Below are 16,227 nucleotides of genomic sequence, written 5' to 3'. Positions count from 1 at the left end.
AGGTTTGGGCTCTGTGCAGGCCAATGAAGGCCTTCCCCAAACTGTTGCCACAAAGTTGGAATAACAGAATCGTCTAGAATGTCATTGTATGCTGTAGCGTTAAGATTTCCCTGGCATCCGCCAAACCCAGATTCGTCCGTTGGACTGCCATATGGTGAAGCATGATTCATCACCCCAGAGAACGCGTTTCCAGAGTCCAATGGCGGCGAGCTTTACGCCACTCCAGCCGCGCTTGGCGCATGGTGATCTTAGGTTTGTGTGCAGCTGCTCAGCCATGGAAACCCCATGAAGCTCCTGACAAACAGTTCTTATGCTGACGCTGCTTCCAGAGGCCGTTTGGAACCTGGTAGTGAGTGTTGCAACCGAGGACAGAGCGCTACACGCTTCATCACTCGGCAGTTAGATTCTATGAGCTTTTGTGGCCTACCACTTCGCGGCTGAGCCGTTGTTGCTCCGAGTAGTTTCCACTTCACAATAACAGCACTTGCAGTTGACCGGGGCAGCTTTAGCATGGCAAAAAAATGTGACAAACTGACTTGTTGGAAAGGTGGAATCCTACAACGGTGCCATGTTGAAAGTCACTGAGCTCTTCAGTAAGGCCATTCTACTGCCAATGTTTGTCTATGGAGATTGCATAGCTGTGTGCTCAATTTTATACACCTGTCAGCTATGGGTGTGGCTGAAATAACCGAATCCACTAATTTGAAGGTATGTCCACATACTTTTGTATATATAGTGTATCTGTGACCAACAGATGCATATCTGTATTCCCAGTCATGTGAAATCCATAGATTAGGACCTAATGATTTTTTTAAAAAATTGACTGCTTTCCTTATATGAACTCAGTAAAATCGTTGAAATTGTTGCATGTTGCGTTTATATTTTTGTTCAGTATACAGAGTACATATCTATAAACACAAAAAATAACTAATTGATTTCCAAGGCCAAGCTTGAAAATACCAAAAAATGCAAAGACCTTCATTACAAATTATTAGTTTATTCATGTAATTTAAAATGGATGACCAGGTGATTTCCCAGTCCGCACACCACTATAATCTCACATTTGTTCACACAAGGGGAGCGCCCTTATGTCCATTAACATTAAAATACATTAAAGGCCCAATGCATCTGTTTTTATATCAATATCAAACCTTTCTTGTTAACTAAGTACCTTACTGTGATAGTTTTCAATTAAAATGGTCAAAAAGAAAGCAATTTCTCAAGCAAGAACTTAGCTTGGATTGTCTGGGAGTGGTCTGAGTGGCGAGGGGAAAACGGAAAACTAGCTGTAATTGGCAGAGGTTTGGAACTCTTTCTTATTGGTCTATCAACTAATTTACAAAAGTCCATCCCATCAAAACAGGCTGAAATGTCAGGCTCTTTTCAAACAGCTCTTACACTAAAAGGTCATTATCATTTTCACAGTATTATTCCAACCTCAAAAACAATATATAAAACACAAGACAATTACGTTTTTAACATTTCAACCTATTGAGCCCCTCCCCCTAACATAACACCAAAGTCTGGTAGCTATACAAGCAAGACGGTGGGTGCTAAACCGTCCACGCTGGTATTTTTCCTTAAATTGAAGTCAAAGTTTGTTCAATGAATTAGCATGGAATGTCTCTACCTAAGTACATTTTCAGTAAGAGTTCACACTTTCTAAAAAGGAATGTCAACATCTACATAAATGGTCATGCTTTACCATGGTCAATGGCAGTAATTGTGTTGACCGCTAACTCCCACCCGGATCAGCCGCAGTGCCAACCACCTGTTAATCACAAATGACTACAGGTGGTCAAAATAAGGAAGACCCAAACAAAAAGTATGAAAATAATACATTATGAACCAATGAGAAGAAAATGCTTTTGAAGAAAATGAAGAGTGCTCAGATAGAGTTCAGATTTCCTTAGTGCTGGTGGTGATGGTATTGTTCTCATACACACTTGTAGTGTTAGTACGGAGAGTATTCCTTGGTTGAGTTTTTAGCAACGATGCGCTCCAACTGTCTCTTGGCTTCACAGTTGGGGAAGTTACCCATCTCATAGTACTGCGGGGCGATTTTCACCAGCCTGGGAAAGGACACAAATAAACAGTCATGAAATGTGTCTGGATTGTGTGTGTGTGTATGAGAGAAAGAGAAGGAAGGCTTTCTCTTCCAGATAGACAGAGAGAGATTGGTGCAGACATGTAAACCAACAACGCGCACAGTCTCACAAACACATAAGGAGCGGGCTGACTGCTTTTTTTTTTTTTTACACACGCTACTCACATTCTCACCAGTCTAGAAGGAAACATGAACACTAGAAGCTGTAGTCTCTCTCTGGAATATGGATCTAGGAGCAGGCGGGTTGACTGCAGGCAAACACATACACAGACGCCTAGAAGAATCTAGGAGAGGACCGACTATAGTCAGGAACACACGTACTAGACATGATGGACCTGGGGCTAGGCAGGCAGTGAGCTTACCACTCTGGTTTGATGTCGGTGCAGGTGCGGATGTAGTTCTTGGTGGTCAGCACAAACTCATTGTACATCACCCACTCCGGCTTGTGGTCCAGCACAGTGGAGGGGTGCAGCTGGACCACCTGGTTGTCCTTCACAGTCAGGTAGTGGCCTGTACGCTCCAAATGGGCTACCTGTCAATCACATACAGAGACAGGAATAAGTAGGCTAGATATTAGCTGCACAGGGCACATGTTCACACAAGACTAACTACATTTCAAGAGGGCTTCCATTGACATTTATTAACAAAATCTCACTAATGCATACAGTATCAACTAATTTAAAGTCCATACACGAGGGATATGCATCTTTCTCTTTCAAGACGATTCGATATGTATCTAGATACAGAAACAATACGTTTTAGTTTGAAATTATTTGATTAGAGGAATGAATCGATGCGGTTCGGTGGGATACGATTCGATGCTCTAACATCTGTTGCATAAACACATACATTTTCCATTTTCAATTAAAATCTGCTGAGCTGACGTGTGTGTGTGTGTGTGTGTGTGTGTGTGTGTGTGTGTGTGTGTGTGTGTGTGTGTGTGTGTGTGTGTGTGTGTAAATTATGTACAGTATATGTCTATGGTGTATGTAGTCACCTGAGCCACTGTCAGATTGGGTGGCAATGTATGATTTTCTCTTTTGATCTGAATTAAACATGTTTTAGCTAGTAATGTATCAAATAATTAGCTATGGCAATTAATAAATAGCACAACTTTGGATTTCACCCCGTCTCAAAATGAATGGTTTTGATCGTTATGTAATTATCAACTTGACCCTATATATCTAAAACTGACCATATACACAGATTATTTAAAGCAAAACTACCAAAACGATTGCTGATGGGGAACCTGAACAATCGTAATAAAATCCAATATAAGCCCCGATCAGCAGGTATAGGCTATAGCCAGATGAAAGTTGTCTCCGGTAGCTTACTTTTATTCCGGTAAAACACATTTTTCAACTGCACAATAACCTATCAAATTACATTGGTTTTCACTCAACTAATAAAGCCTAATATTGTGCAAGCCGGTTTACAAGCATTTAAATGCTGAAGGTGCCGTGCAGATGTGCAAGATCAGGAATAGTCCGCCTACATCTTGTTGGTCAGTGCACGAAGCCGCACAGTGAGCAGTTTGACTAGGCTACTGATATTGCCTGGGGTGTTTCAGCATGAAAAATGACTTGTAGATCAAAGACGTTCAACACAGTTACATGCTTAGTTTGCCACTGAAGAAGAGGACGTATCAGTTGTCACAAAAGAGTAGGTATTTTCAGAAGGTAGAAAAAAGTTATATGAGCAAAACATTTTAGTGAACCGGCGATTCATAACGTTTGAATCTATTTTTTGACCGATGCATGCAACGTTTGGATCGGTTTGAGGTCCCACAGACCAATGCACTCAAATCTTAAACATTTGAACCAGGGACCGATGCATATAAAACGTTACATCCCTACCATACACGCACAGAAACACAGTATCAAAGGTTTACTGATCAGGCACTCCTGTTTTTTTAATCCTGAGGCGATTTAACATAGTTTTTTTTTACCATCTACAATCCCTGCAGCCGAATCGGCCTATTCAGGTTTGAACTAGACTGACCCCATGGAATGTAGTGTACATCTTAAAGTACAATGAACACAATCAATTACACAGAAAAGGGAAGAAGAAGCAGCTCTGGGCTGAGGCATTTTAACTTCAGCAGAATTTGCCAAGTTAAGGAGGGCGGTTCATTTTTGGTTTCCGTTCGGGGTACTTCAATATGCAGACGATGGCTGCTGTGATTAACGAGGCCAATCAATCAGTCTCAATAAAGACCTCTCCAGACAAAGACATGCGCTCAAACGCCTCTAAACTGCAATATGAGCTACAAATGTGTCTTTGCGATAAAAGGTTAATGTTGACAAATATTTGTATATTAACGGCGTAATTCAACTTGTCAGGTCGCTTGTTTTCAGGTTCCCCCAGAAATGGACTTTCAACAAAATGTCATGTATTTTCCCTTAGCAGGCAGCAAATTGCCTTGAATTCTTATTATGTGTTTAACTGGTAGTGCGCCTGTGTGCGCACACTTAGGGGAGGCGATCCATTACAATAAGTATCTTGACGTGTTGTGTTTTAAGCAACAGTGTAAACACCTGTTAACTAAACAGACATGGTGAGTTCGAGAAAAGAACACCAAGGTGAAGCACAAAAGCAGCGCTGCATCTTACTTCAGTCTTAAAAGGGTAATCTGCAGTTGCTACAAAGAATTTAACTTCTGTCTCATGAGTTTAGTTCAACTGTCGTACCCCATCAGAACCCAAAATATAAGCTTGTTTTACGCCAATGTTTGTTAAAGTAAATGTAAAACTATAGCCTCAAAACATGGTTAAAACTATCATTTTTAGATCAGTCCTTGCATCCATAGCTCTGTGTACGAATTTGAGAGCGTTTTGAGAGCGAACATTTCTCCAGCCCCATCCCTCAGCTTTTTACTGAAACAGAGGCGTGGAGTACGCTTTGTTATTGTTTCAACTGTTGATTGCTACTTTAAGGCATGGCATTAGTTTGACACGCTAACAAGCTTATATTGAAGACACTGACTAGGGTTAACTGACTAACCCACATACTCTACTCTGGCATGTGACATTTTTGGAACATGTACAAGGGACTAGCCAACTACCCAAAGGTCAAAACCAAGTGCTGTGTTGTTGGGGGACAATATGGCGCCATAGAGCATGACAACACATTCCGAGAGAGAACCCTCTGGGCCCTTCCTTTCTCTGTTTGGCCAGTGAGCACTGACCTGCATGAAGAATCCTGTGACCAGCGCTCTGCGAATGTTGATGTAGTAGTCTCTGCTGGTGAACTCTGTGCTGCGGCGGGGCAGGCTGAAGCGGTCCATGATCCGGGACAGCTGCTGGCGCACGTTGTCGGCCGACATCAGCGACCTGTAGTTCACAAAGTTGTCGTAGCACCACTGTGTCGACTCATGGTCTGTGAGAGGTGAGATATAGATTTACAGTGCCTTCAGAAAGTATTCACACCCCTTCATTTTTCCATATTTTGTTGTGTTAAAGCCCGAATTTTAAATGGATTAAATTTAGATTTTGAGTCACTGGCCTACAAACACACAATACCCCATAATGTGTAATTATGTTTTTAGAAAGGTCTACAAATTAATGAGTCAATAAGTATTACACCTCTTTGTTATGGCATGCCTAAATAAGTTCAGGAGTAAAAATTTGTTTAACAAGTCACATAATAAGTTGCAAGGACTGTGTTCAATAAATAGTGTTTAACATGATTTTTGAATGACTACCTCATCTCATATCTCACATACACTTATCCCTCAGTCGAGCAGTGAATTTCAAACACAGATTCAACCACAAAGACCAGGGAGGTTTTCCAATGCCTCGCAAAGAAGGGCATCTATTAATAGACGGGTAAAAAAAATGAAAAGATATTGAATATTCCTTTGAGCATGGTGAAGTTATTAATTACACTATCAATACACCCAGTCACTACAAAGAAACAGGCGTCCTTCCTAACTCAGTTGCCGGATAGGAAGGAAACCACTCAGGGATTTCACCATGGTGGTGACTTTAAAACATTTACAGAGTTTAATGGCTGTAATAGGCAAAAACTGTAGTTACTCCACAATACTAACCTAAATGACAGAGTGAAAAGAAGGAAGCCTGTACATGCATCCTGATTGCAACAAGACACTAAAATAAAACTACAAAAAATGTGACGAAGAAATTAACGTTTTGTCCTGAATACAAAGCGTTATGATTGGGGCATATCCAACACAACACATGAGTAGCACTTCATATTTTCAAGCATAATGGAGGCTGCATCATGTTATGGGTATGCTTGTCATCTGCAAGGACTAGGGAGTTTATGATAAAAAATTAATGAAATAGAGCTAAGCAGAGGCATAATCCTACAGGAAAACCTGTTTCAGTCTGCTTTCCAACAGACATTGAGAGACAAATTCACCTTTCAGCAGGACAATACCTTAAAACACAAGGCCAAATATACACTGGACCTGCTTACCAAGACAACATTGAATGTTCCTAGTTACAGTTTAGACTTAAACTCGTCTTGAAAATCTCTGGCAAGCAATGATTAACAACCAACTTGACAAGAGCTTGAATAATTTTTTTAAGAATAATGTGCAAATGTTGTACAATCCAGGTGTGCAAAGCTCTTAGACTTACCCAGAAAGACTCACAGCTGCAATTGCTGCCAAAGGTGATTCTAACATGTACAGACTCAGGGGGTTGAATACTTATGGAATCAAGATAGTGTTTTATGTTTTACAAAAGTTAGAATTTTTCTTCCACTTTGACATTGCAGAGAATTTTGTGTAGATTGTTGACAAAAAGGCACTGTATGTTAGGTGACATTAAGGTTGGCTTACCGGACACAGATTAAGCCTAGTCCTGAATTCTAATAAAGCATGCTCAATGGACATTCTGTGGGACACGTACTCTGTTTGAAGGCGTGGTAGACATTGAGGAGGGTCAGGTGATCTCCGTCAATGTGGGCGAAACGCATCTTGGACTCGTCGGCCGCCTTCCTAGCCTCCGTGGGTCGTACGAAGCACTGTGGGACTAAACAAGGTTGGTATGGGCCCCAACACAGCCGCCCATAGGGATGAGTTAAGCAATTCCCACAGAGAAGAACAAGGCCTCGGGTCAGAGGCCAGAGAGAGAGAGCACTTCACAGGGCACAGAGCATTGCCACAGGTGCGTGTCAGAAGAAGGGGGTGAAGGGGGGTTGGGAGAAGGCAAAGGGGGGTTGGCTTTCTCCTGCTTTGCGCAGGATTGAGTTTAGCTGTTTTAAGACCTAACCTCAACCAGGGTATGAGAGGTGCATAGAAAGGGGCTCCAACCCCCAAAAAATTATCTTGACTCAAACTGTTTGGCTAAAGGGCATTTATAAGGCTAGCCTGCATCTGACTCATAAGCTCTTTAAGCGGTGGTGCAGAGGGACACCAAAGAAAGTGTCCTCTTAACCACTCAATCTTTGCCTGAGCACTTTAGAGGGAAGACTGTGGTCTTGCATCCACGCGGAAAAGCACTTGTACATCAAAAGGCTGCATCAAACACCTCCCGCCTTCCCAAAACTTGTTGTGAGCAGCCTAACGTTAAAACATGCTCCATCCTGGGCTTAACGGGTGAAAGCTGAGTGTTTATCGATTCGAACCCATACACTTGGTTGCCTGGGCGATGCGAGGCCTAGTATCCACTGCTGACTCGGTAATGAACTCAGCAGAAAACCGGGTTCCTTGACACACCAGTTATAGATGTGCAGCGTGTCCAAACAGCTAGTTAAATTCCCTTTCCCTCTGTTCAAAAGCATCGGATTCATCTCAATGAGCAGCACTCTGCTTTGGCAAGCCTAAAGTGCAATTACTGCCGCAGCACATTGGTGCTGCTTAGACTATAAACTCATTAATTTACTGTAGACACGCATTTTTCCTGCCTGACAAATATTAACTGACTGACACCACCAACTCCTTCTGCTCTACTCTTTCTACCTCACTGTGTTCAGTGGGGTCGTGTGCAAAGTTAAGGCCCATTAGAGATTAAATTTGCTATCAGCCGCAAGTCAAATCACATTCATCAACATCGTTATTGAAATTCACAGTTGCAGAGATGGAGTTCAGATTACACCTCCTATACACAGCTCTTTTTAGAGCTCCATGTACTGCATCAGTCCTAGAGTGATGCCATTGCTACAATGACAGAGAGGCATGGTTTTATGTTCTTTCCCGGACAAATATGTTTTTCTAACGAACCAGGTGTGAAATGCTCGGACCAGCTCTAGACACCAGACAAACAAATCTAACGTCAACAACTGCATATCAAAGGCTAGAGTAGGGTCTTCATGTTGTGTCTGCAGACCCAATCACATAAAAGTCTTGAGTTTCAGGAGAAGTTCATTACTTTTTCATTTTACTTAACTAGGCAAGTTCATGACTTTAAACATATCATCTAATTATCTCCAAAACCTGTCTGGTGAAATAGACTAAACAAGAAAGGGGTCAAGGGTGAAGGGATCTAGACAACTAAGAGAAAAAAAAGTTGCAGATGCAGGGCACTGAATCCATCTTTTGTGGAGGATGAAGGGCAAATTTGTCATGAACATACAACTTTCACAGGAAAATTAGTGTGCACAATAATGACGGTGGCTTGTGATGGGCATACCACACTTTTCTCCCTGAGTATTACCTGACAGCATGGCTGTGATGGACAGGATCTCATTGGAGCAGTTGAACTCGCAGGAGGCAATCACCATCTTGGCTAGCTGCGGGTCTAGGGGGAACTCGGCCATCATGGAGCCGAGCTCCGTCAAGTCGCCGTCATCGTTGAGCGCCGCCACGTAGTTGAGCAGCTCCAGGGCCCGCATCAGGGTTTCCGGTGCTAGAGGGAGACGAGAGAGGGAGACGAGGGTAAGAACATATTTGTACTATTGTCAACCTCTGCCATCTTGGACCAGGTCTTTTCACACAAAAACTACATTTTATATCAAATGAGAGTAACCTGGATAAATAAGGTTTAAATAAGAAATTGAAGAGAAGCACAGGAAGCGCAAGGGATGGCATAAGAGGAAAGAGAAAAAATAAACTGCACAGGAAGAAGATGGAAAGAACAGAACACAAGGGGAGATTAAAACAAGCACCTCTATATGTGATGGCCGGTTACCCCGGACGGAAACTTTAATGGTGGTGGGGAGGCTCATTTTTCATCTTCCGCTCCGCTGATTCAAAACAACTCTAATGCAATTACAGGGGAACCCTTCACTTAATGCATCAAAACAGGGCTCCCACCGTTTGGTTAAAAGATTTTCCCCAAGATGCAATTATTGACCTTCGGCTCGGGAGAACTGAAGCCTAATGACCAGTTGCATGTCAACTGAAAATTAGCTTCGGCTTCAGCTTCAGCTGAGGGCCGTGTTGTTCACTTTAATTTCTCTCAAATAAGGAATAAAAAAAGCCTTTTTCAAAATGCAAGCAGGTATTTTCTTATGACGAACAAATCGATTCAGGGCATCAAACCTACTTTTGTTATAGAAAAATTAGATCTAGCCACATTACTTACTATATCAATGGCTTGTGGCGGACGCACTCCTTTTGGAGGAAAATCTGATTTTGCAGTATCTGTAACATGATGAACAAGTGTGGAAATGCAATCTATACATGACGCACCTCATCAGAAATAAACTATTGACCGCCTCAATACATGAGAATCCAATATATTAACCAAGGGCCAAATCAATGGGACTAAAGGCTAAAAGGTACATTAAACTCACATTGGCTTTGAAATGTACTACTCTGCAAATGTCAAGAGGCAAATGAATCCCACCTAAGGCTGGTCCTTCCTGTAAATCGCTACTGATTTCTCTTGGACTTTCCATGTGATTTGGTGAGCCGCTTCACGCCACTGCCACTGTGCTTATTGAGCGTGGAGCGAGGCAGGTTGACAGAGAAATAGACTGGCCGCTCGTGTGCTCCCTGGATTACAGGGTGGAAACCAATGTTCTCCATTAAGATTCAGGCACAACTCAAATGCAACACAGACTAAAAGCCAATGGCCTCCATGCCTGGGTTCTTTGGTTAACCTTAAAATATATGGACCCCTCCAATCCTTGCCCACTCCGAGGTATCACCCTGCCTGTACCTTTTCATTGCATACAGCCACAGAGGAGAGCAGCAGCTCAATGACAATGTCCCCACTTGCCTTAATGACAGCATCACAAACCCAAGTCGTGATTAAATCCTTTTAATGTGCCCAAATTGATGATAAATGAAAACAAATGGCTGATAGGACGCATCCCCCCACCATCATAGCGGCAGAGGTTTTCAATCGTCTCAAGGTAGCATCCCATCTCTCAAGCCCTTTGAGGAGCTGACATTTTATTCATTGGGTTGTGTGGCCTCATCAGTCAGATGACGGTGTGTGGACAATCCAAATGGCTACAGGCTAAGGCAGGGGTTCCCAAACCTTTTTTGGTCCGCAACCCCGACATGTAAAAAAATATAAAATATAAATATAAAAATCAACGCCCAATATTTACTTTTTTAATTGGGGCTATGCCAGTCTATTACAAATTGGGACTAGCGCTCTGGCCTATCGGTTAGAGCGTTGGGCCAGTATTTCAGAGTTTCTCTCATGACCCCATTTTTCAAAATCAGGCGACCCCTAGTTTGGGAAATGCTGGGCTAAGGAGCAAAACATGTTCCAATCATGCCCCTCTACCTGGAGACCCAAATCCATTGCTCTCTTTAACCAGTTCCAGAGATCCACTTGGCTGAACCGAAAACTCTGGCGTAGCCATCCTGGGAGTGGTTCTTCTGCACCGCATGTCAAATTGACCTGTGCGCCGGCGAGATACAAAGACTTTTCTTGGAGGAGAAGCATTGAAGTGCGTTGGAGCGAGGGCACAGCATACTCCGGCTATTCATCTTTCTAGTCCAATCAGCTCCTGTTCCCGGGGCGCTAAGCAGCTAGTTAGACGGACCCAGTGCCTCCACTGACAGCGTGTAGAACTTCCAGGGACAGCCTTTTTTTCTAAGTGGATGAATAAGGTAATCATTCCTTCCCCTCATTCCCAGTTAGACTAAATGGACAAGGCTTGAGTGGACCAGGCGGGGGGCTAACCCTTAAGTGCTAGGAGACGTATAGTTGTGGGAGAGAACTGAAGGGGGTGGGTGGTGGAGGTTGGGGGAATAGATCAGTCATGTTTCACTGGCGGAATATAAAGAGAAGGCAATAGCCAAGGTGATACCGGGGCTATTGATGTAACCAATTTCATTCTCAAAATGGTGTTTGGCGCCGTGGATGGGGAGAGATGGGTTTAATCTCGGAGGTGAGATGAAAACTGTATTAAGGTGGAGGGGTTGGGGGAGTCTGGGGTTAAGGCTATGGACAGAGACCGAGGGAGGGGGGGGGTTCTCCTTGGGGAGAGTAAGAACACACACATGCTGTGTTGGCTCCGGGGCTGCTGGGAAGGGAAGTAAGTGACATTGGGACGAGACAAGGCACCTCTTGTGCGTTTTGGCCAGGCTCCAGCCCAGTGCAGATGAACAGTGGGAATAGGGAGCGCCTGGAGAAGCGACAGCCCAAACACACATCGACTGACCAGCCAAACTACTACTCCCTAGTCACTACACCATGTCCACCCACAGCGGATAGAAACAGACTTGTTTTGACAGTGCAGTTTAACTACCTATTCCGGCAAAGGAGCAAAGAACCACAAGGTCCAATGTGGCCATTATGCTCAACTTCCAAGACAGAACAATTATTTTTGTCTCTAAAAACACTCCACATTTTCTCTTTTTCATTTTTCATTTTTCTAGGCTCATAGCTGACCCAGATTGAGTGTCATACATCAAACATTTTCAGTTCAACAAAAAGGTTTTGTGGACCTGAGAGCAACAGTTTATACCTGTCCATGTCTATTCATTAGCCCTTAACAGATGATTCTGTGATTGAAATGAGACAGAAATTCACCATGATGTTATCTATCAAAGCCTAAACTTTACAACTTGAGGCCCCATTCAATCAATCTCCGTAACTGGGTTTCCAGGATAAGTCAAGAACATTAATCTCTTTTAAGTAAAAAAAAGTCATGTTTGGCTTTGTGATTTACACTGTGAAACAAAGAAAAACTCAGCAGCATATACAATCACACTGTGTACACACACTGTGCAGAAAGAAATTAATTTAGCCTTGACTGAGATTGACTGAATAGTGCCTCTAGTAACACAAAAACAAGATATTAACACAACAAGAAGATCTATCCCTTTTGTCAAAATGCAATACAAGAGCTCTTACCTGGTGGGTCCATGAAGTCGAAATGTACCAAGTCGTCGATACCTAGCTTCTTGAGCTGCAGCACGACCGAACCCAGGTTGGACCTCAAAATCTCTGGATACGTGTTGTCCTGTGACAGAAGAAAGGGAGGGGAAACCGGAGGAGACGGTTTCAAATCAAAACAAATTAGTAAGGGTGCTGATTATCTCGTCACATGCACTCGTACGTCAAAGTGAACAGAAAATAGAAGTCTAGGGACGTTTGAAGGGCTATTTAACTTGTTTTAAAATGCCCTCTGCCAGTCAGTGTGACGTGAAAGAATTACCCTGTTAAAGTGGAGGACTGGGTCTTTCACGTGTTCATTTGTCACAGGGGGGGATCCGTGTCACTGGCGCAGGTTATTAAAAAGGGCTGTGGGTGATTGGTGGGGAATCCAGCTGTCAGAGTGAAAAGGGCTGAATAAGGAATAGGCGACTTGTGTTCTAAGTGGAAATACTGGATAGCTGGGAAATGGAGATATTTATTTTCAGTGTACAGGTATAATTAAGCCTCATATGCCTTTTCTCCGTATAGTCTAGAGGTACAAGTGCACTGCACTTATAAGAATCACAGATACAAGTAAGCAATGAACGACGATGCTCTGTACACTCTCTGGAAATAATGTAAGACCTAAGTATGTCTCAACCTCGGGACATTAGCATTCCTAAGCAGCTTCAAATAATCAAATCGGTTATAGACAACAATTCATATGGGACTAAAATAATTCTTATAGCAGTACCACTACTAACCTGCATCTCGGTCTTGTAGGCCTTCTCTGTGTAGAGGCGGAAGCACTTCCCTGGGCGTGTCCTCCCGGCGCGCCCCGCCCTCTGCTGGGCCGAGGCTTTGCTGATGGCCGTCACCAGGAGGGACTCCACTCTGATACGAGGGTTATATACCTGGAAGGAACAGCAAGGGGGACAGGTGTGATATTGAGAGGATTCAAATCACTCTTTTCACATACAAACACAGGTATACAATCATTTACAAAAGGGATGAGGCATAGGGGGCATCATGGTTGAGAAATAGACCAGCATTTATATGCAGGTTACAGGGGGAAATTGAGTTTCACACATACACAAGAGACACTTACACACATATTCCCAAATCACATACACACACAAGCACATGTGCACACACAAGCACACACAATCCAACCAGGAAAATATATCATCTCTGATTGAGCCACGTGTATGACTTGGCTCTGGGCTAGAGAAATGTCAGAGGAATAAATAACAGGCTTTTCCATCTCTGCCGCTGTCAGGTGCAGCGCTGCTCTGTTTATCTGGGGATTTTCAGGCAACAGAGGCAGATGATCGGAGAAGATTAGGCTGAGGGGGGGTGGATGGGGGGTGACGCAGGGGAGGAAGGACAGCGGCAAACCTTTTGCTTGGCAAATCCGGGATCAATTACAAACACCACGCCGTCGATGGTCAGGGATGTCTCGGCGATGTTTGTTGAAACCACGACCTGCGGAAATGAGTACAGCTGGGTTTAGAGTCAGTCGTTAAGGAGGAGTTGTGGGAAAGGGAGAGTAACATGGGTCGCGGCCCTGTAATGGAATGGCACTATTCAATCACTCACTCATTCCGGTATTTGGTCATTTGATAGTTTAATAATTCAGTCATTCACATATTCATGAATTCTCAATTTTGACACAGAGTCTAGTCATAAGGTGTTGAATCTGTGAGGGAAATGATTGGGTCATAGGTCAAAACCTACTGCCATTGGGGGAGGTCAAAATATCTTAGTATGAGAGAGAGACAGAGCAAATGTTTTAATAAAAGGAAAAATGACCAATAGTTAATTTGTGGCCCCATACACATCCCCCTTTAGTGGAGACACTGCTCAACACTCAAGTCACTACACTTCTACAGCGAGCACGCATCAACATCTGAATGAATTAGGTTCTGCAGACACTTCCATGGCCCATCGCAGACACACTGTCTAATAGGACCCAACAGGGCAGTACTGCAACAGTTGTTGCAATCAAGTCGAATGAGGCGTCTGCAAACTGCAGCGGGCTGCCTCGCCGCTGAGAGTCCCTTCCACATGTATTAACACTGCTCTTTTTGGAGGGGGTGCCGCTGTCAGCTCGCAGCACGCTACCAGTCTCCACGAGACGTCATCTTCTCTCTTACAAAAAGCCCCTCCCACAGGTCTTCAAAATTACAACAAATAATTGATGTAATAGTTCCTTTTCCAGCGGGTGGCCTGCATTTAAAATGCAGTTCTTTCAGAATCACTGTGTACGTTGACGTTCATCCTCCGAGATTATAGTTTGACAAGACTGGAGGAATTTGTTTTAGATTAAAATGAAAGTTGCGGTGAAAAAATGAAAGGAAATCAAATTCTGACTTGCTTTCTGAGTAATGGAGCCTGTCGCCTTCAACAAACAAAGCAACACGCGGATGTTTCATGCGCCCCAAGGTGCAGGCGTCGTGTGGCAGCAAGAGAGCGCCCACCAAATTAAAATCACTCACTCCGGCAATCAGAGATGTGCTCAAAACCCACCTCGAAATAGAAGCGAAGTTGCATTAAAATTAATACGCTCGGAGGATTGCGGCAATTATGTTTAGTCACAAAAAATGAGTCACGGCAAAATGAGGCTCTAAACTAGAGCAGGTGATGAGAACAGAGATTTGTTTTCAACTGCTTCAAAGCCAAGGAGGGGTTTTCTTTTCCTATGATTCCCCATTTCCAAGTATAATGTTAGAAACATTACAGCTGGGTTTCTTTAAGAGAAATTCATCCGAGATACCACATAGTAATACTTAGAAGAAGCAGAGGGGAGACGAGGAGGAAAAAAAGGCCACTCCTCAGCTGTCAGAAGGGTGCGTCGGTTGATCAAAGCATCAGGGCCCGGCTGCAACATTTATTTCCCCTAAAATTTAATAGGGTGCAGACAAATACTGCGTAAGGGAGGGGAGAGAAATAACTGAAATGAAAAGCCGTTTGGGTTGTGGTATCAACGCAAACGGGGAAGCTGCTGTGGAGTTGCACGTTTCCCAGTCCCAGATCTTTTTCTATTACAATTATCCCCTATAGCAAGGCTGTCTATGAGCAATGACAGCTGAATCGGAGCACCGAAATCAAATGAGTCACATCACCCTATGGGTCTCTCTCTGTCAGCGTTTACACAAACAGGAGAGGAGGGGAGGAAGGCAGATCTGCAGCTGCTCTCACGCGAGCCTTGACCGCCGCTGGGGGGGTGTTCCCGTTATGTAACGGCGGAGCCTGATTGGCCCCAGAACCCTTCGAACTACGTTGTGCACCATGGCACTGAAGACTGAGTCAAACAGGCAGAAACCTGCTGTACTGGGAACTTCCACTCCCACTCCAATGTCTCAGCATAATGTAGGGGGGTGGTAATAAAATTGCTTCATTGCATATTCTGTCCACTGCCACTTCTTTCATATAGAAAAGTAATACCAGTTCAACTGCAAGCACAGGAAAGATGCTAATAATGAGTTATCCATTTGCATTAAATCTCCAAAAGCATTGAACAGACACTTCCTTGCAACGAATGACAGGCGTGAGAAACATTCTCCAAAGGAAAAAGACAGCATCACTTTCCTCTAACAAATCTACCAATCATGTACTTAATTTGTTAGTGTACATGTGAATGCATTTTGTTAATGCTTTCACATCTCTTGATCAAACATTTGCCGGTGCAAAAATCCTATTGTGAGTTATCATGAGTTATCATCCATCGATATGGGTCCAAAACAGATTCTGAGCACTTACCGCCCATCCTGCGTAGCTCCGTTTCGTTTGGCTGTCTAAAGCTGTGAGCCTTAAAGGCTTTTCAAAATCCTACCTTTTAAGCGAGGATTTCTCTCCAGCCAGAGAATGCCTGACTGTTTAGTTATT

The 16,227-nt window shown here is 43.4% G+C and overlaps 1 protein-coding gene across 5 annotated transcripts in view; it reads right to left on the bottom strand.

The window, feature by feature from the left end:
• Window positions 1-977: 977 nt before the first annotated feature.
• The window catches only part of LOC139561904 (ATP-dependent RNA helicase DHX15-like), a 32,977-nt gene continuing 17,727 nt past the window's right edge, over window positions 978-16,227 (bottom strand). For 3 of the 5 annotated variants that reach the window (XM_071379317.1, XM_071379319.1, XM_071379316.1), the window contains exons 7-14: window positions 13,738-13,824; window positions 13,104-13,253; window positions 12,337-12,445; window positions 8,731-8,922; window positions 6,985-7,107; window positions 5,295-5,485; window positions 2,470-2,639; window positions 978-2,072 (exon numbers count right to left, since the gene is read on the bottom strand). In XM_071379317.1, the coding sequence (XP_071235418.1) occupies window positions 1,955-2,072; window positions 2,470-2,639; window positions 5,295-5,485; window positions 6,985-7,107; window positions 8,731-8,922; window positions 12,337-12,445; window positions 13,104-13,253; window positions 13,738-13,824 (1,140 nt within the window). In that variant the 3' untranslated portion in view covers window positions 978-1,954. Of the gene's footprint in view, window positions 2,073-2,272; window positions 2,392-2,469; window positions 2,640-5,294; window positions 5,486-6,984; window positions 7,108-8,730; window positions 8,923-12,336; window positions 12,446-13,103; window positions 13,254-13,737; window positions 13,825-16,227 lie in introns of all 5 variants that reach the window. The other 2 variants (XR_011672241.1, XM_071379320.1) reach the window with 2 other exon arrangements.

Source organism: Salvelinus alpinus, chromosome 31, assembly GCF_045679555.1.
Source record: "Salvelinus alpinus chromosome 31, SLU_Salpinus.1, whole genome shotgun sequence".
NCBI lineage: Eukaryota > Metazoa > Chordata > Actinopteri > Salmoniformes > Salmonidae > Salvelinus > Salvelinus alpinus.
The sequence above is the reverse complement of the archived record's forward strand: the minus strand, read 5'-3'. Positions and strand labels throughout refer to the sequence as shown.